At 35.2% G+C, this 21,283-nt stretch overlaps 1 protein-coding gene across 2 annotated transcripts; it reads left to right on the top strand.

Moving 5' to 3' along the window:
- The first annotated feature begins 1,667 nt into the window (after nucleotides 1-1,667).
- LOC123703825 (GDNF-inducible zinc finger protein 1-like) lies at nucleotides 1,668-19,304 on the top strand. Of its 2 annotated transcripts, none has more exons than XM_045651987.1 (24): nucleotides 1,668-1,779; nucleotides 2,462-2,540; nucleotides 2,769-2,908; nucleotides 3,187-3,415; nucleotides 4,336-4,588; nucleotides 5,032-5,166; nucleotides 5,734-5,820; nucleotides 6,259-6,350; nucleotides 7,390-7,456; nucleotides 8,113-8,244; nucleotides 8,913-9,000; nucleotides 10,032-10,155; nucleotides 10,581-10,698; nucleotides 11,538-11,675; nucleotides 12,465-12,603; nucleotides 13,158-13,299; nucleotides 13,876-14,016; nucleotides 16,560-16,619; nucleotides 16,926-16,988; nucleotides 17,420-17,468; nucleotides 17,746-17,817; nucleotides 18,020-18,079; nucleotides 18,418-18,494; nucleotides 18,940-19,304. In XM_045651987.1, exons 2-24 carry the CDS (start codon nucleotides 2,463-2,465, stop codon nucleotides 19,024-19,026), a joined length of 2,571 nt encoding a protein of 856 aa, XP_045507943.1. In that variant the 5' UTR covers nucleotides 1,668-1,779; nucleotide 2,462; the 3' UTR covers nucleotides 19,027-19,304. The 2 variants fall into 2 exon arrangements, with proteins under 2 accessions (XP_045507943.1, XP_045507944.1); XM_045651988.1 differs by lacking the exon at nucleotides 1,668-1,779 and adding an exon at nucleotides 1,810-1,967.
- Nucleotides 19,305-21,283: the final 1,979 nt, after the last annotated feature.

Here is a 21,283-nt window from a genome sequence, read left to right as displayed (position 1 = left end):
AAGAGCTAGCGCGCAAGAGCAACTTTTGTCTCCGCAACTATTTAGTCTCTCCCATCAACTCTATGGGGAGTTGCGTCGCTACGTGCGCGCACTTTCTTACTTTCTTACTAGCCCATAGAGTTGATGGGAGAGACTAAATAGTTGCGGAGACAAAAGTTGCTCTTGCGCACTAGCTCTAACAAGATACAAAATGGTTACACTGTGATAACTATTTGAACAGATTTATATATTATGTTGGTTAAAATGAATTAGAAAACTGAGACAATAAATAATTTTAGTACAGCATCGTTTTAGACACCAATAGCTTGATTTATGAACATAAAATACTAAATTTCTCATTTTCAACTCTATATTGTGCTTTCCAATTCTAATAATTATAGCTAACTCAATAAATGCTATTTTTATAACAATTTCACGTGTTAAAAGTAATATCAATACCAAATACTAAATATATACAAGTATTATTAAATCTTACCATTAATTGCTCAATACATAACAAGAACAGTACAATTTTCAACTTTGTTTCCCCTTTTTCATGACATTTTAACAACCATGAGACAGTGCCATTATAAAATTGTTAGGTATAGCACAATTATTGTTGTCTACTACAAATTATTATATGACTATTTCTGTTGTGGCTTACTTTATATATGAATTTAGAAGGTGAGGTTATGTTAATATATAATAATTAATAAAATTAATATATAATAAGTATCATGTTGAAAGACTTTTAATTTTATTGTAAATTTTAAGAGAAAAATAATATATTTAGAATGCTGCACGAGACGCGAAAAAATGTAAATTGTATAGAAATAAAAAATGTTTTCGAATTGCGTTTGTTTTTATTCGTCGAGCTAAAATAGATAAACAGATATATTCTAAAAACAATTTACCTGAAATTTTAATCAAAAGCGCGCCAGTTTTGCTTTCGCGCCAAACTAAAGCATTTCCTGTTTCTGATTTCTGGCATAGACAACAGACTATGGTGTGCAGATAACATACAAAACAGATAATAACCAAATAGCCACACAAATAGCCCACATATTATTACACAGATTATATAATTTATATAGGCCTTCGTAGTCACGTGCTACTGCAGCTACGGTGAAAAAATAAAGCTCAAAGGTAAGTTTTGTGAACATGATCATATTTGAGAAGTAGTTGAATTGTTGAAAAGAAAATATCATAACAATGTAATTGTTTGATATAAACGGAATTTATAAAATACGTTTGTATGCATACCTAACTAGAACTATCTTAACCTACATCTCACTTATAATAATTGATGTATGGATGTTTTTTTGGTAACATTTTTCACGCAAAAGCTATTGATCGAATTTTAATGATACTTGATGGTGATTACTTTTGCCTTTACCAGCGGTATTTACGTGGATTATCCGCGGGTGAAACCGAGTGGCGTAGCAAGTGAAAAATAAATCTGGTAGTTTTCAATGTAATTTTTTTTAACAATAGTAGAAATTTTTTACAAAAATTATGGAATTTCTATAGAAGAAAAATATCCTTTTTCACACAGTTGTGTTGTTTTCACATGTTTTTTTTTCGATAACATAATGGTTTAATATTTTATTCTGTGATGCAGTATTTATTATCTGTGTTCTTGTCTTTGAAAGGAAATGCTCTCTAGCGGAAATCGTAAACTATTCGACACGTATTGTCCGTAATGGTGGCTGCTTGCTAAAATCATGGCTGACAACTTATTTCTTTTCAATACGAAAACCTTCAGAAACTAATGGAATCAAAATAAAACCAAAGTTGCAGGTACTTGTCGAACGAATGTATTATAAATTTCTTTATATTAAGTTTTATTACTAATTAATTTAATAGAAATGGCCTGGGAATGGTTATAATTAATTTTCTAAGAAGTGAACTCTTTATAAATTGCTTTTTATAGAGATGTAGACATTTTTAAACTTGAAAAGTAATTGAAATAAATGGTAAACAAAAAGGTAAACTTTGAAAAGCTTAAATTTACTTATTTTTCGTTATTTATTATATAATACATATTTTAAGGCCATAATTCATACCTTGTTATTCTATTTGATCAATACATACATAAAACAAAACAAAATAATATATATTTTGAGAGAAATACATAGTATATTATGTAAATTCTTGAAAAAGGTATTATTTTATTGTTTCCAAATATTTCCTCTCTTCTCTTATAAACATCTGATTTTATATCATTATAATTATATACCTAGAAGTTTTGCTGCCTCCCTATAAACAGATTTATAAATAATAAAGAGATTACAATTAGAGATCACTATAAAGCTCTCGGTACAGAGTAGTATATTCCTTGCTATAAAGTGATAAGGCTGCTCTGTTATAGATACGTAATTTTGATGTAGGTATGAGTTCTCTCAGTTATCTATTAAATTCTTTCCAGATAAAGTTTACTTTCTCAATAAAAATAAGTAAAAATAATATGTTAAATTTCCAGGATGGCAGAGCATTGTTATATTTGTAATAAGCAAGATGGAGGGGTGGAGAAAACAAAGATTAACATATTTGAAACCAAGGTAATATCTCTAAAATATCTATACGTACTTTATTTTTTTTATGTTTAGGCCGTTCTAAAATGAAAAGTAAACAATACACTTTGTTGATTATATCCTTGAGTATCACATATATTTTTTTAAGACAATCGTACCAACGGTTTCCTCAACAAAATTCAATATGTATAAGGTGTTTTTCGGTTTTGACCATAGTAATCACTAATCACCTTAAGTATGTATTCTAAATTTCAGACACCTATGTCAGGAAGTAAAATATTTGAGCTGTTATTAGAAATATCAGGAAAGGATGTGCCACAGGAATGTAAGGAAAAGAATAATTTGTGCGCAAAATGCTATAAATCACTTCTCGAATATGATTATCTGCTTGCTAGGTAAGTAAATAAGTTTATTGTTGTATTTAAAGTATTAAATCTGTAAGTAAAACATACATACAACTACTTTTGCATAGATAGCGTTCCCATAATAAAATTATTTGTTCCTTTAATAAATATTGTAATAAAACATTTTGTTATTTCTGTCTTTTTCATGTTGCTGATACAAACATACAAGATAAATATTTTAATAATAAAAATCTCTTTGAATCATGTTTTGCAATAAACTTTATTCTGCTATTATTAGAGATTTTTCTTATGCCATTAACATTTTTCAGGCTTAACGAAATGAAAACATCAATTCGCGAAAACATACATAAATCGGAACAGTTGCGAAACATCAAAAAGGAATTGATAGTAGACGACGCAAAAGCAAAAGAGAAAAGTAATATAAAGCTAGTGTTGCCCGCGTCAAAATTGCAGCCTCTGCCGCCCGGGTTCGATTTGAGAGTTCAAACTTCGACCAGTTGGAGTAATGTGTCTACTACAAATGTCCCCAAAAGTATGGTAAGTAATCATTAAATAGTTTAAATAAAGCTGCCGCTGGCTGTCCCGGTGTTTAAATCTTTAAAACAATGGATTTTACTGCGGCTTTTTGCAATAGATAAAGTGAATCCTGAGACAGAAAGCTAGTGATGAAGGCTAATGATGTGGAATCCTATGATATTTATTCTAAGTTGGGAATTAGAGTGGAATGAATAAAAACTAATAAATAAATCAACGCAGAAAATACAATTGTTTTTATCAGAAAATTTAACAAATCTATACTAATAGGTGCTAATAGATATTATAAAGATGAAGAGTTTGTTTATTTGAATGCGCTAATCTCAAGAACTACTGATCCAATTTGAAAAATTCTTACTGTGTTGGATAGCCCATTTATCGCTGATGGCTATAGGCTATAATATATCATCACGCTAAGACCAACAGAAGTGGAGTCACGCGAGTGAAACCGCGCAGCGCAGCTAGTAATTTATAAAATTGCATCTATGTACTGTGTTGATTGTACTGGTAATCCTTGAGGGAGGCCTTGTCCAGCAGTGTCCACGGCTGCAACGACGACGACGATGACTGTGTTGATTACCAAAAGAAAATTGAGGAAGCATATTATAAAAGTAATCAGCAAAAGACTCCTAAATATCACATTTCTATAACATCAATTCACTTGTATTATTTTTGAAGTGAAACTACTTTATCGGGGTTGGAAAAAAATTTAGTGTAACATTTTTCCGTTACGCGCCATCTTTTTCTTATCCCTACCACGCGTGATCGACGTATTTCTGTAAAGTTGCATATAGTAAATTATTTTTTGAAAAATAAGGTCATAAAGAAGTTTCACTTCTAACGTGTGTACACTAGTACACGCACACATTTTTTTATGGTATTTTTTTTTTATTTCTCATCTTACTGTAATTCTCTACTTTCAGCCGTCAATATCAAGTTTACCGAACTTAACAGAAACCACAGACGCATCAGAAACAACATCAACAATTAAAACAGAAATGGATATAAATCAATTATCAAGCATACCAAGAGTGATTATAGAACGTGAGACGATCGCAACACTATTAAATAAAGGCAATTTCACCCTAAATGGTATAGCCAAGGGCTATGTTAGAGTGACGAATGAACAAAAAGACGAGGAAAACCCTGAAGAGAAACCTATGGAGATTGATGAAGGTTAGTTTTGAAGTTTTTAATTGTTATTAATTTAAATATGTATATTTCTAGAAAATATAAATATGTAGATATTTTATAAGTAAGCAAAGTTTAATAAAATTATGATAAAACTTAGTTAATTGTCATGTTGTAAGGCGACGATTTTGGTATCTTTGAATTGCCAAAGAAGTTTCACTTCTGACACTTGTGCTAGATTCAATAATATCCATTTTAATTAAAAAATAAAATTTATTAGCAACTTCAAATATAACATTACAATATTGCTCTGCCTTCAGAGCTAGGTAATTACCTGTATCTCAGAAGGCAGTGCCTTCCCTTACAAATTCCATATTATTTTATTAACAAAATAAATTTTAGTGACTATGAAAGAATACAAATTATTACACTTATGACTTTTTTCTGTAATAAAGTACAATATACAACATTTATTAACAAAATTTCAGACGCGGTTGTAATAGCGAGTGAAAATGGTCCCATAATAGGTGTGGTGTCGGGGCAAAAGTTTATATACGGAGATAACGAGATATCATTGGTTGTGCCCCATGATAACGATAGCTTGGACAATAACGACGATCAAGGTAAATTTAAAATTATCTATGTAGGGTAAAAAGTCCCTTTTTGATAGAGTTTTTCCTAGTTAAATAACTGACTGACCGGTTGGCTTGGTTGGTAGCCCTGCCTTCCAAGCCAAAGGTCGTGGGTTTGATTCCCACCCGGGGCAAATATTTGTGTGATGAACATAGATGTTTGCTCTGTGTCGGGGTGTTAATTATCTATATAAGTATTTATTTAAAATGATATATGTATGTATATCAGCCATCTGGTTTCCATAACACAAGCGAAAGCTTAGTATGGGATCAGATTGTGCCGTGTGTGAAAATTGTCACGAAACGAAAGTAGAATTTGAACAATTAACAATCTACTCTAATATTATAAAGAGGAAAACTTTATTTGTTTGTTTGTTTGTTTGATTGTAATGAATAGGCTCATAAACTACTGGACCGATTTTAAAAATTCTTTCACCATTCGAAAGCTACATTATCCACGAATAATATAGGCTATATATTATCACGCTAAAACCAACAGGAGCGGAGCCACGCGGGTGAAACCGCGCGGCACAGCTAGTTATCAATATTTATTTACAGATTCAAACTCAGAATCGCACATAGAGTTGCAAATGTCAGGCGATGAAGAAACAGCTAATGCTATCATAGCCGCTGCTAATGAACAAGGTAAATAGTCATTATTAAAAAAAAAGAGTGTATGTACTTATGTACACGCATAAGAAGTTATACTTCTTTGTCGTATGGAAAAAAAATACTAGAATATACAACTTGAACATAGTTATCAATTTTCATACCACCTAGAACTCACTTCATGCTGTTAAATTTAGGTGTAAAAATTCTCTCATCATTTTTCTCCATCGCGCCAAAAGAAGTATAACTTCAAAAAATTTTTGTCTGTCTATTTGTTGCGGCTTATATCTGGAACGGCTGAACCAATTTTGACGGAACTTTCACTGACGATGGCCGATGTAATACGAAAAATCTTAGGATACTTTTTATTGTGATATTTCATTAGTATTCATAAAGAGTACAGCCGTTTTGGAGGAATATGGACACAAGATATTTTACATGTAAAGAGAATATAATAAATAATTAATATTACAGGTGCCTTCATAAAAGTGGATTCCGGTGAAATGTATGAAGTGAAATCTGTTGAGAGTAAAATAGGAGATAGCAGCCCTAGTAGCGAGATGCCAGTAAGTAAAATCACTACATAGTATAAAACAAAGTCGCTATCCCTGTCCCTATGTCTCTTTGTATGCTTAAACCTTTAAAACTACGCAACGGATTTTGATGCGGCGTTTTTTTTATAGATAGAGTGATTCAAGAGGAAGATTTTCTATACAAATATTATAAAGAGGAAAGGTTTGATTTTTTGTTTGTTTGTTTGTTTGTATGAATTGAATAGGCTCCGAAACTACTTGGCAGATTTGAAAAATTCTTTCACCATTCGAAAGCTACATTATCCACGAGTAACATAGGCTAGGTTTTATCCCTGAAATCCCACGGGAACGGGAACTATGCGGGTTTTTCTTTGAAAACGCGGGCGAAGCCGCGGGCGGAAAGCTAGTAGTATATAATTTATTAGGTTTTAGACAAAGCGGGCGAAGCCGCGGGCGGTAAGCTAGTTACAAATATAAGCAAATTGTATTTCTTGTAAATAAGTATTACTAGCTGTGCTCCGCGGTTTTACCCGCAGTGTTCCGCTCCTGTTGGTCTTAGCGTGATGATATATAGCCTTCTTCGATAAATGGGCTATCTAACACCGAAATAATTTTTCAAATCGGACCAGTAGTATCTAAGATTAGCGCGTTCAAACAAACAAACAAACTCTTCAGCTTTATAATATTAGTATGGATGATTTTCTACAATATCCTGCTAAATTATCACATATTATCACTACATAGTATAAAACAAAGTCACTTTCTATGTCCCTTTGTATGCTTAAATCTTTAAAACTACGCAACGGATTTTGATGCGGTTTTTTCTAATAGATGGAGCGATTCAAGAGAAAGGTTTTATAATTTATTAGGTTTTATACAAAGCGGACGGTAAGCTAGTTGTCATAACATATTATAGATTAGAAGGTTTTAAAATTTATTGAAAATTAAAGTACTGTGCTGTGAATTTTATAGTTTTTAATATTTGTAAAAAGATTTATATAAAACTTTGTTATACTAAATTTTATATTACTTAAATAATGATGTCTTTTTTATTTTATTTTTAATATTTTAGATACAAATGGTGGAACAGGAGGGTGATAAATTTAAATGTCTGCTGTGCGAGAAAAGTGCCAAAGCAGGTGAGATTGTTTGATTTCTTACAAATATTTTTTTAAGTGAAACTTCTTTATGCGCGTTGAGAGTAAAATTTCAAGGTCGCGTCATGGCAATACCGTCACGTCATGAAGTAATGCGACGATTTTGGTATCTTTGAATCTTGCCAAAGAAGTTTCACTTCTGACACGTGTGCTCGACACACACGCTTTTTTTTATTACATAGACCTATTTCTGTTTAACATTTCCCTAGCAAATTTTTTATAACCACAAAATGTATATAATCTATAATATAAAAATGAATCCCAAAATGTGTTGGTAAGCGCATAACTCGAGAACGGCTGAACCGATTTCGATAATTCTTTTTTTATTATATTTCTTGAAGTACGAGGATGGATCTTATGTATAGAAAACGTAAACATGTACCACGGGCGAAGCCGGGGCGGACCGCTAGTCATGTAATAAAATTAATTTTAATCATGTTATTATTGTAGTATTAATTTTATGTATTCTTGATAAATTTTTAATTATGTAATGAATTTTATGTTTTTTATACTTATTTTTTTTTCAATGGATTATTTTTAGACTTTTAAAACTGAAAAATTTTAAGACCTTTTTTATAATCGTTGTATACGCCTGGTGTGTCTAATAAATAAATAAATAAACAAATAAATATTTACAGATTCCGAGCCAGAATTATTAGATGATGCAGTCGCAACGATGAAACACTTGAAATCAGTGCACGGAGCGAGATTGTACATATGTCAGTGTGGTGTTATGTTGAGACGGAGGGCTGATTATGTGCAGCATATTGGTTAGTTATATTACTATCCTATCCTACTAATATTATAAATGCGAAAGTTTGTGAGGATGGATGTGTATGTGTATGTTTGTTACTCACGCAAATACTACTGAACCGATTACAATGAAATTTAGCACACGTACAGATGGTATCTTGGATTAACACAAATACTATACTAATATTATAAATGCGAAAGTTTGTCAGGATGGATGTGTGTATGTTAGTTACTCACGCAAATACTACCGAACCGATTACAATGAAATTTAGCAAACATATAGATGGTATCTTGGGTTTAGGACAAGGAACCTAACATATACGTTAGGTTTTATCTCGGAATTCCCACCGGACCGGGAACTATGCGGGTTTTTCTTTGAAAACGCGGATGAAGCCGCGGTCGGAATACTAGTTTTATATATTTATTGATTAGATTTACAAAAATAATGTAGCGAATGTCACTCCTGTTGGTATTAGCGTCATGATATATAGCCTATAGCCTTCCTCGATAAATAGGCCAACTAACACCGAAAGAATTTTTCAAATCGGACCAGGAGTTCCTGAGATTAGCGCGTGCAAACAAACAAACTGTTCAGCTTTATAGTATTAAGTATAGATTTAGCGTCAATAGCGTTTTCTAAATCATAACATTTTCTAATTATTCAAATGTTATATTTGTATTACAGAACAACACGCGGAGAAATCAAATCAAATTGTACAACCTGCTGACAAGAGCAAAACCCATGAATGTAACGTGTGTAAGAAGAAATTCAGGTAAATTAATAAATATTAAATATTAATATTCAGGACTATTTTCACACACGGCACGATCTGATCCCATACTAAGCTTTCGCTTGTGTTATGGAAACCAGATGGCTGATAAACACACATATTATATAATTTTAAATAAATACTTATATAGATAATTAACACCCAGACACAGAGCAAACATCTATGTTCATCACACAAATATTTGGGGATCGAACCCACGACCAGTGGCTTGGAAGGCAGAGCCACTACCAACCACGCCAACCGGCCAGTCAATTATAAAATATATATTATTATAATAACTATTCTATATCAAATATCCAATTGTTTTCTATTATTCGTTAAAAAATTGACATGTTTCTTTTTATTAATTTTAATTAAATGTTGGCTTATGAAAAAAAGGATACTTAGATAATACTAGTTGCCCGCAGCTTCGCCTGCGTGGAAAAGATAAATTTACATGATACAAATTTTCATCACCTATTTTACCCCTTTAGGGGATGAATTTTCTAGGGGACGGGTTTCTTTCTTAGGGGACGCCTACGTTATGACATCTACCTGCATGCCAAATTTCAGCCCGATACGTCCAGTGGTTTGGGCTTGGATCACTATATCAGTCACCTTTGAGTTTTATATAGAAACTGCTTCATAAACCAGTATTGAAATAATATCTTCTATAGATATATAATCTATACTTATATAATATTATAAATGAGAAAGTAACTCTGTCTGTCTGTCTGTTACTCAAGTCTCAATCACGCCTTAACTACTGAACTAATTTGCATGAAATTTGGTATAGAGATATTTTGATACCCAAGAAAGGTCATAGGCTACTTTTTACCCCGACACATAGGATAGGTTTTATCCTGGAAATCCCACGGGAACAGGAAATATGCGGGTTTTTCTTTGACTGCGCGGGCGATGCCGCGGGCGGAAAGCTAGTTTATAAATAAGTTTAAGTATTTCTCTTATGAGTTTGATTATGTAACTAATATTATAAGATGATACTATAATATAAGTCTTATTTTTATTTCCAGTTCACGGTTACTGCTAAACGAACACACAAACACACACACAGGCAAGCGTCCGTACACTTGTGAAATTTGCAACAAGTCCTTTGCGTCGAGATATACGCAGCAGTCACATTTGAAAACTCATCTTGTGAGTATTATCTATACTAATATTATAAAGAGGAAAGGTTTGTATGTATGTATGTATGGTTTTCACACTTAAACTATTGGACCGATTTTGATGAAATTTGGCACAGACAAGAAAGAACATAGGCTACCTTTTATTGCGAAATATGTACCACGGGCAAAGCCGGGGCGGACCGCTAGTCTTATAATAAAATACTAGTTTTCCGCTCTCAGCTTTGCCCGCTTTTTCTAAAACCTAATAAATTACATAGTAAAACCTTCATCTTCATCTTCAAAAACCGTATCAAAATCTGTTGCGTAGTTTTAAAGATTAAAGCATACATAGGGACAGAGAAAGTGACTTTGTTTTATACTATGTAGTGATGTACATATTATAATACCTTCGTAAAATCGATATAATACATACTATGATTTGATTTTATTTTCCAGGAACGTCCACGTCCATTCAAATGCAATCAGTGTGGAAAATCGTTTTTCACACAACACAATTTACATCATCACGAGAAGATACATTCTGCCACTAAAGATTTCGTGTGCAATGTTTGTGGTAAGTTAAGAGTTTAAAAAAATAGTATTGTACTTGAAAATTTCAAAGAATAGGCAAAATTCGATTCTCACGCTGGATTCGAACCCGCTGCCTTCTCTTTCAAATACATTTGTTTGGTAATGATAACAAATGCAAGCCCATTTTAGCTTTCAATATAAAACTAAAACGTTTATTTCATTGCTGTACTAATCCATACTTATATTATAAATGCGAAAGTAACTCTGTCTGTCTGTCTGTTACTCAATCACGCTTAAACTACTGAACCAATTTGCGTGAAATTTGGTATGGAGATATTTTGATACCCGAGAAAGGACATAGGCTACTTTTTATTGCGAAATATGTACCACGGGCGAAGCCGGGGCGGACCACTAGTGTCAAATATTTCTTCCCATCTGATGTTCATCCTAATCCTTTTTATTATGACGTTATAAATTATTTTGCTCTTTTTTTTTCTAACTCACGAAGCGAATTAGCGAATATCACTCAGAATACCCGCATTACTCCGCTTCTGTTGGTCTTAGCGAGATGATATATAGCCTATAACCTTCCTCGATAAATGGGCTATCTAACACCGATATTTTTCAAATCGGTCCAGTAGTTCCTGAGATTAGCGCGTTCAAACAAACAAACTCTTCACCTGTATAATATTAGTATAGATTTGTAATTTTTACAATCAACAGTTATAAATATGTTACGATAAATATAAATTAAATAACTATTATTTATCTGTGATGTGTACAATTAAATAAAAAGAAATCATTTCATTCAAATTTATATTGGCATTTAACAACTATAGAACATCTAGTTTTCATCACCATATTATCAAATAAATTTTCCAGGAAAAGCGTTCGGCACACAACACAATCTAGAAGTACACGGTGTAGTACATTCAGGCAAGAAGCCGTTCGTCTGTACGGTTTGTGAAAAGGCATTCGCCAGACGGGCTGAGGTTAGAGACCATATGCGTATACATACTGGTGAGTTCATGTGTTTAAATATATTATAAGTACATAGTGTATAAAAAAAAGGCGGGTTTTCCTTCCTGACGCTATAACTCCAGAATGCACGAACCGATTTCCACGGTTTTGCATTCGTTGGAAAGGTCTCGGGCTCCGTGAGGTTTATAGCAAAAAAAAAGGGTGTCTCCGGTGGCGAAACGGAGTTGGCTCGGTTTGCTAGTTGTATATAAAATGCTTTAAAAATATATAAAATGGATACTGAGAAAACAATAGGTTTACGAGGAAATAATAATTATAAATAAAGTTGAAATAAACTAAAAGCACGCTTTAATGATGGAGTCAAAAATATGTAAAAGGAAATGAAATTTTTGTAAAACTATATAATATATTTCTTTCATTTATAAAAAGCCAACAAAACGTTCGTGAAGTCTCTGATATCGATATGCGTACGCTTTTTTGTTGGATTTAATATTAAAAAAAATAAAGTATTAATTTTTAAAGTGAAATAATTACTTTTGTTGATATTTGATTAAGAGAAATAATTAAAGCGAAATAATTGGTTTTGCTGAGATATATCATGACTCTCTATATCTCTCTCATATCTCTCCCTCTCTCCCTCTGATATCTCTCCCTCTCTCCCTCTGATATCTCTCCCTCTCCCTCTCTCTCTCGCTCTCCCCCTCTCTCTGCCTCTCTCTCTCACCCTCTCTCTCTCCCCTTCTCTCTCCCCCTCTCTCTGCCTCTCTCTCTCCCCTTCTCTCTCCCCCTCTCTCTGCCTCTCTCTCTCACACATCTCTCGTCACTCAGGCGAGCGTCCGTTCGAGTGCGAGACGTGCGGGGCCCGCTTCTCGCAGCGCTCGAACCTGCACTCGCACCGGCGCGCCACGCACTTGGACGACAAGCGGCACCAGTGTACACACTGCCCTAAACGGTTCAAGCGGCGCCGGTCAGTGTATACACACACACACACACACACACACACACACAATATTCAAAATTCAAAAATTATTTATTTATTTTACAAAGGATAGCCAACAATTGTTAACACTAATTAATTGAGCCTCACAACACAGGGGATCCTAGTGTGGGGTTCAATGCAGCACATGTAACTATATTATGTAACATTTTTTTGCTAAATTTCTTTGTAATCGGCTCAGTAGTATTTGCGGGAAAGAGTATCAAACATACACATACACATCCTCACAAACTTTCGCATTTATAATATTAGTATAGTATTTAAGTATTAATAGGATAGGATAAATTTTTTCAAAATGCACATTGTACAGTCAATTTTTGTGTGTACACAGTGAAATGAGAAATAAAACAGTACAAACTTTAAATTTCTCTGTAAAAATGATATCTCAGCACTGATATTCAGCGTCATCCTGTGAATTAAATTACATTACTTAGAGATATAAGCACTGATTTTCAGTGCCATCCTGCGAAATTTTAATCAATACATTACTGAGAAAAATAAATATAAAAATCCAACATTTGCAGTTTGCTAGACTACCACATAAAGTCGAGTCACACAGGCGAGAGGCCGCTCAAGTGCGAAGTGTGCGCCGCTACATTCGTGTATCCGGAGCATTATAAGAAACATATAAGGATACATAGCGGCGAGAAACCGTACATTTGTGAGGTAAGTTTGATGAAAATCTATGTATGTGTGTAATATGTATATGAGTAAATTTTGTCGTTGAATTGACTTAACAGCTTAGTAAAGTGTAACATATTTTATCACTATTTAGTCTTCTAACAATATCTAGACTGAAAAATTGCACTATAAAACTTTTAAATATTGGCAGACTTTGTCGTTGGTAAATAATGCGTTTTAGTGATTCCATGTCATTTCCATGCTTTTCGTTATTGTACGCTTTTTGCCCCTCCTTTTTACTCATTATTGCATTTTAGGAGATTTCTTTGGGATTTCTTCAATTATAATAATTTTTATTTATATCTATATACTAGTTGTTGCCCGCAGCTTCGCCTGCGTGGAAAAGATAAATGAACATGATACAAATTTTCATCCGCTATTTTATCCCTTTGGGGGTAGAATTGATCAAAATCCTTTCTTAGGGGACGCCGCCGTCCTACCATCTACCTGCATGCCAAATTTCAGCCCGATACGTCCAGTGGTTTGGGCTGTGCGTTGATAGATCACTATATCAGTCACCTTTGAGTTTTATATAATATATAGATTATGTGGTCGTTTCAGGTGTGCGGCAAGGGCTTCAACTCGCGCGACAACCGCAACATGCACCGCTTCGTGCACTCGGACCGCAAGCCGTACGAGTGTGTGGCGTGTGGGGCCGGCTTCATGCGGCGGCACCTGCTCACACACCACATGCACACCGCCGTGCGTACACACACACCTGCTCACACACCACATGCACACCGCCGTGCGTACACACACACCTGCTCACACACCACATGCACACCGCCGTGCGTACACACACACCTGCTCACACACCACATGCACACCGCCGTGCGTACACACACACCTGCTCACACACCACATGCACACCGCCGTGCGTACACACACACCTGCTCACACACCACATGCACACCGCCGTGCGTACACACACACCTGCTCACACACCACATGCACACCGCCGTGCGTACACACACACCTGCTCACACACCACATGCACACCGCCGTGCGTACACACACACCTGCTCACACACCACATGCACACCGCCGTGCGTACACACACACCTGCTCACACACCACATGCACACCGCCGTGCGTACACACACACCTGCTCACACACCACATGCACACCGCCGTGCGTACACACACACCTGCTCACACACCACATGCACACCGCCGTGCGTACACACACACCTGCTCACACACCACATGCACACCGCCGTGCGTACACACACACCTGCTCACACACCACATGCACACCGCCGTGCGTACACACACACCTGCTCACACACCACATGCACACCGCCGTGCGTACACACACACCTGCTCACACACCACATGCACACCGCCGTGCGTACACACACACCTGCTCACACACCACATGCACACCGCCGTGCGTACACACACACCTGCTCACACACCACATGCACACCGCCGTGCGTACACACACACCTGCTCACACACCACATGCACACCGCCGTGCGTACACACACACCTGCTCACACACCACATGCACACCGCCGTGCGTACACACACACCTGCTCACACACCACATGCACACCGCCGTGCGTACACACACACCTGCTCACACACCACATGCACACCGCCGTGCGTACACACACACCTGCTCACACACCACATGCACACCGCCGTGCGTACACACACACCTGCTCACACACCACATGCACACCGCCGTGCGTACACACACACCTGCTCACACACCACATGCACACCGCCGTGCGTACACACACACCCGCTCACACACCACATGCACACCGCCGTGCGTACACACACACCTGCTCACACACCACATGCACACCGCCGTGCGTACACACACACCTGCTCACACACCACATGCACACCGCCGTGCGTACACACACACCTGCTCACACACCACATGCACACCGCCGTGCGTACACACACACCTGCTCACACACCACATGCACACCGCCGTGCGTACACACACACCTGCTCACACACCACATGCACACCGCCGTGCGTACACACACACCTGCTCACACACCACATGCACACCGCCGTGCGTACACACACACCTGCTCACACACCACATGCACACCGCCGTGCGTACACACACACCTGCTCACACACCACATGCACACCGCCGTGCGTACACACACACCTGCTCACACACCACATGCACACCGCCGTGCGTACACACACACCTGCTCACACACCACATGCACACCGCCGTGCGTACACACACACCTGCTCACACACCACATGCACACCGCCGTGCGTACACACACACCTGCTCACACACCACATGCACACCGCCGTGCGTACACACACACCTGCTCACACACCACATGCACACCGCCGTGCGTACACACACACCTGCTCACACACCACATGCACACCGCCGTGCGTACACACACACCTGCTCACACACCACATGCACACCGCCGTGCGTACACACACACCTGCTCACACACCACATGCACACCGCCGTGCGTACACACACACCTGCTCACACACCACATGCACACCGCCGTGCGTACACACACACCTGCTCACACACCACATGCACACCGCCGTGCGTACACACACACCTGCTCACACACCACATGCACACCGCCGTGCGTACACACACACCTGCTCACACACCACATGCACACCGCCGTGCGTACACACACACCTGCTCACACACCACATGCACACCGCCGTGTGTGTTTTACCTATAAATTGACAAAGAATTAAAAAAAATTGGTTGAAAAAAAGTGGTTGAGTTATTCGACGAATAAGTTTTAACCAAGGATTGAAAAATCAGCCCTTAGACACATAAAACTGGAAGAATAGAATAAAGTGGCTGAGTTGGTCAGGCTTCAGGGACACACCGCGCGCCATCTATTGAGATGATTAACAAACATCTCAACCAATACGAAACATTTTTCAATGAATACAATATTGTTACGACGGAACACGACCATTTTGTTTGTGTGCATGTGTTATGGCATTCAAACGAATACACCTTCACACCTGCATGTGCATACAAACACAATTATACATGCACTCTAACTCACATGCACGCAACTCAAAAAAAATATTTATTATATCAAACTGTTATTTTAAACAAGAAATCTGCTGTATTCTTGTTTTCATAATACACAAATATTAAAAAAAATATATAAAAATAAAAACTCTTTAATAATATTACACTACACATAAATTATATACTCTTTAAAAATCCTACATTTTTAATAAGAAATTGTATTTATTTCAATTAATAGGGCCACGTGTCGGAGTCGATCGTCATCAACCAACCGCGAATTAGCAAACTTGAAGATAATGTAAGTACATATTAACTTCATTAAAACATTTTTGAAGAGAAACTTCTTTAGGCGCGTTGAGAGTAAAATTTCAAGGTCGCGTCATGGCAATACCGTCACGTCATGGAGAAAGGCGACGATTTTGGTCTTTGAATCTTGCTAAAGAAGTTTCACTTCTGACACGTTTGATTAGCACACGCTCTAAATACACATAAAATTACATAATTATATGACATAATAAGTGCTTTGTTATAAAAGTTAAAATGTCGATTGAAATGTACATTTTGTAATAAATACATTTTTTGTATTCATAATATTTTTTTTCAGGAAATTAAAACGCAATCTGTCATCGTGCGGGATAAAAAGAAAGACGATAAACTTATGGAAACCGTAAGTTTTTATTTCTTAATTAATGGTTATTTTACAAAAGAAACTGGATTTTTTATTATTCAGAATAGAAAAACTCAAAAACTAGTGAACCAATTTTGAAAATTATTTCACAAACAGACAGATAGAATATCAGATAAATGGATTCCTGAATGATATTGGATATATTCCTTACTAGCTTTCCGCCCGCGGCTTGGCCCGCGTTTTCAAAGAAAAACCCGTTCCCGTAGGATTTCCGGGATAAAACCTATCCTATGTCCTTTCTCGGGTATCAAAATATCTCTATACCAAATTTCATGCAAATTGGTTCAGTAGTTAAGGCGTGATTGAGTAACAGACAGAGTTACTTTCGCATTTATAATATTAGTATGGATAATCTCATATAATATAGATAAAATTTAAAAATACATGTAAAATAAATATTTTGTTTTCAGATTTACGAATCGGCAGATGTTTTAGAACTCGATTCTGCAGAGAAAGTTGGTAAGTTTGAAGAAAAAAAATGATTTAAATGTTTAATTTTATTAATAACTAGCTTCCGCCCACGACTTTGTGCGTGCGTCCCGGTTTTTCCCCGTTCCCGCAAGAATTTCGGGAAATCCTTTCTTAGGGGACGCCTACGTTATGACATCTACCTGTATGCCAAATTTCAGCCCGATAAGTCCAGTGGTTTGGGCTGTGCGTTGATAGATCACTATATCAGTCACCTTTGAGTTTTATATATATATAGATTTTAATAAAAATGTGTCTTTTTTCACAGTTGAATTGGAAGGGGAAGACAATATAACAAAATATGTAATAAGTACGGATAAAAAGTTCATGATGTCTGATGGTGAGATATTTTTTTTAAGTACTAGCCCTGACCGCGGTTTTACGCGTTTTAAAAATGTGTGTAATCCTTCAATAATCTCTTTTTTTAATAAGTTTTATTGACAACAATTTTGCCATTTTTTTTTATAATATTGTGGGATAGATTTTTCAAATGTAATAACTTTCACTTTTGTGACATAAAGTAGTTCTTTTTTTTTTTTTAGGAAAATCATTGAACTTGGTGCCTGAAGTTGAAGGTGAAGAAACAGCCTTGCTAACTATACGTAAGTATTTACAAAAATTTGTATGTTTGTACTGTATAATCTCAGAAATTAGATAATATTTTCATAATATTATATTTCACTATGTTACAATTAATTAATCGTGTAGTAAAAATTAATACATGAATAAAGTTCAAATAAATGTTTTGAGAATTGCAAGAAAAGTGTTTATTCAATATAATTTTGAAATGATTACTGAAAATGTTATTAAATAAATTTTTAGACATAACTAAATAATATGATACCTAAAATATTTTACGAAAACTTCACGCTGTTTATTTAGATTTTAGAGACTTACACAGGTAACATTTTGTTAATAATAAATAATATTTAATTTTCAGAGCAATTGGAAGGTATTGAAAAAATAGAAGGAACTGTTTTGGAGAATATCACAGCAGAACAACTGGAACAAGCCCATGTGAGTATACTTCCTACTTCCTGCTAATATTATAAATGCGAAAGTTTGTGTGTTTGTTACTCTTTCACGCAAATACTACTGAACCGATTACAATGAAATTAAGCACAAAAGAGGGGTAACTTGGATTAACACATAGGATAGGTTTTATCCCGTAAATCCCATGGGAACGGGAACTATGCGGGTTTTCCCTTTGAAAACGCGGGCGAAGCCGCGGGCGGAAATCTAGTGTATAATAAATTATACATACTATAAAATAAATTTAATTTAAACATAGCTGCAATTTAATTATTATTTTGTACAACAAAAAAAAAATCTACTACATTAGTAAATATAAAACATTTTATTTACAAATTTCAAATTTGAATGACCGTTTTATTATGATTGAAAAAAAATATAGAAAAATCATAAAATATTAAGGTAATTAATATGTATTTTCTTTTTACAGATACTAAGCGACGGCAACAACACAGTTCGTTTGATTCAAATACAACTAGCGGATGGGAACAGCGGTTGGGTAGCTGTCAGTCAATAGACGAACATACATACAAACTTTTACCTTTTAGTGTAATTTAACATGTAATAATTGTAATAACCAAATATGTATTGGAAAGTTCTTTGATTTTAACTTTTCAAGCAATAATGTATTATTATCAATTTTAACTTAAATTTTTCGTTAACTATGATGTAAATAATTAAATCAATTAATTTGTCAGATGTATTTCACTTTTGTGTTAAACGGTCTTTTACATTTGTTGAAACTGTAATATATGCTTAGTTGTAAGTTAGTGTAAATAAAGTTGTATTTTTGTATATCTTGTGTCTTTTTTTCTGTTTCCTATGACCTTTCAACACAACCTAAACCTAAGTCCTCACTAAGGTATTAATAGTCAAAACAATTTTCTAAGACACTACTCAGATATTATATTATTACATTAGCTAACAATGTTAGCTCTGAAAATTAAATAAATTAGTCGAACCACATAATAAAATACCATATTGATATTGCATAGAACGATTTCAACAATTGGGAATTCGCATAGTCGTAAATATAAGCGAACAATAATTTACACACAAAATTAAAATTTAATAATATGTAAAGCTCTGTGACACACAACCTCGTTTTCATACAAGATCAAAAATCTTTCACAGATAGTAACATTGATTTAAATTATTGTATGAAAAACAATGCTTAAATTATCTTATAGTCCTTTCCACCTAAGATGATTTCTGTGACACATCGATTTTTGACACGTGTAGAGATGTCTGTACTGAAATCGTATCAATTGTTTCCGATAATCGATAATATTTTATATGGAAATGAAATCGATTTGAATAAAGTACCAAAATTAGTTTTTTCGGCATTTCGCCAACAATTAACTAAGGAAACTTAGCAAACAACAGCAACAAAAAGTCAACAATAACAATTAGTAACAATAACAGAATACCACGTAAAGTATCAATATAAAAATGCAACTTGTATACAAGGCTGACGCACTCGTACAGACGATTGTCTCGATTGACAAACGATCACAAGATGGGCGCCGATTATTTGATTTTCCAACTCTATGATTTTTCAACGATCCATTTCATGTACACGAATTGCGTATGTATTATATTTTTGTGTTATTTTATTTTATTTTTCATTATATTAAACTAAACAATACTGTTTTTGATTTATAAGCTTAAGATGTTTCATTTTTAAATTTTTGGTAATAATGCCGCCATAAAATAAAAATATTATGCACTAAAATTATTTTGGCGTTTTAAACATAAAATACGTAATTCGGAACCCGATGAAGTGTCACAGGAATCATCCTAGGTGAAAAGGACTATAATTTAGGTTTAGTGGCACCATGTTTTAGCTACAGTTACCATTCATGTCAAATTTAACAATAACAGTAACGGTGACTTTTAAAATGACTACGAAATATCTTGCACTATGTATTTTTTAGCATAGTTTTTAACTAAGAGCAATTAACCTATAGAGTACTTGTATCGAGCGTATACAATTTACATATATTTGTTTCTCTCTATCTAAAGAAAACGTCGTATGAAAGAATGAGACAGCTATAGACAACAAGCTACGTTTCAACATAGTCATGGCACCATTTTTACTATAGGTACGTATTTAGATAGATAGAAGGTGATAGTGATGGGATGTGCTTCAATCGATAAAATCGTGAATGTATTTTGCATTTACGGTTTCGTGAAATAATAAATAATAAAAAAACAAAACTTATAATTAATTTCAGTTGAAAAAATTATTTGTTTAATCCTACGTATATAATAAATGCGAAATTATGTGAGAAGGTATGTTACTCTTTCACTGCGGAACCGATTACAATGAAATTTTGTACATACACACATAGGTTAGGTTTTATCCCGGAAATCCCACGTGAACGGGAACTGTGCAGGATTTTCTTTAAAAACGCGGGCGGAAAGTTAGTACATTATAAAAGAAATTTTAAAACTTGAAATGTAATTTAAAATAAAGAAGGAAATGATGATAAAGTTAAAGGAGTGAGGAGAAAGGCACAGTCAGCATGAAGGAATCATGCAGCATTTTAACAAGTTAATAAAAGGACAGTCTTAATGAAAACATTTTCCTAACATCCTACTAATAAATCGAAAGTTTGTGAGGATGGATGTTTGCAGTTTGTTACTCTTTCACGCGAATACTACTAAACCGATTACAATGAAATTTGGAAAAATTACTTTTGATCCCGTAAATCCAACAGGAATGGGAACTATGCGGGTTTTTCTTTGAAAACGCATGTATATTAAGTATG

Source organism: Colias croceus, chromosome 27 (genome assembly GCF_905220415.1).
Source record: "Colias croceus chromosome 27, ilColCroc2.1".
NCBI lineage: Eukaryota > Metazoa > Arthropoda > Insecta > Lepidoptera > Pieridae > Colias > Colias croceus.
The sequence above is the reverse complement of the archived record's forward strand: the minus strand, read 5'-3'. Positions and strand labels throughout refer to the sequence as shown.

Coding starts and splice junctions, on each gene's coding strand:
- LOC123703825 (XM_045651987.1), top strand. CDS start 2,463: ATGGCAGAGCATTGTTATATTTGTAATAAGCAAGATGGAGGGGTGGAG. Junction 6,351..7,389: donor GCCCTAGTAGCGAGATGCCA/GTAAGTAAAATC, acceptor TTAATATTTTAG/ATACAAATGGTGGAACAGGA. Junction 10,156..10,580: donor CACATTTGAAAACTCATCTT/GTGAGTATTATC, acceptor TTTATTTTCCAG/GAACGTCCACGTCCATTCAA.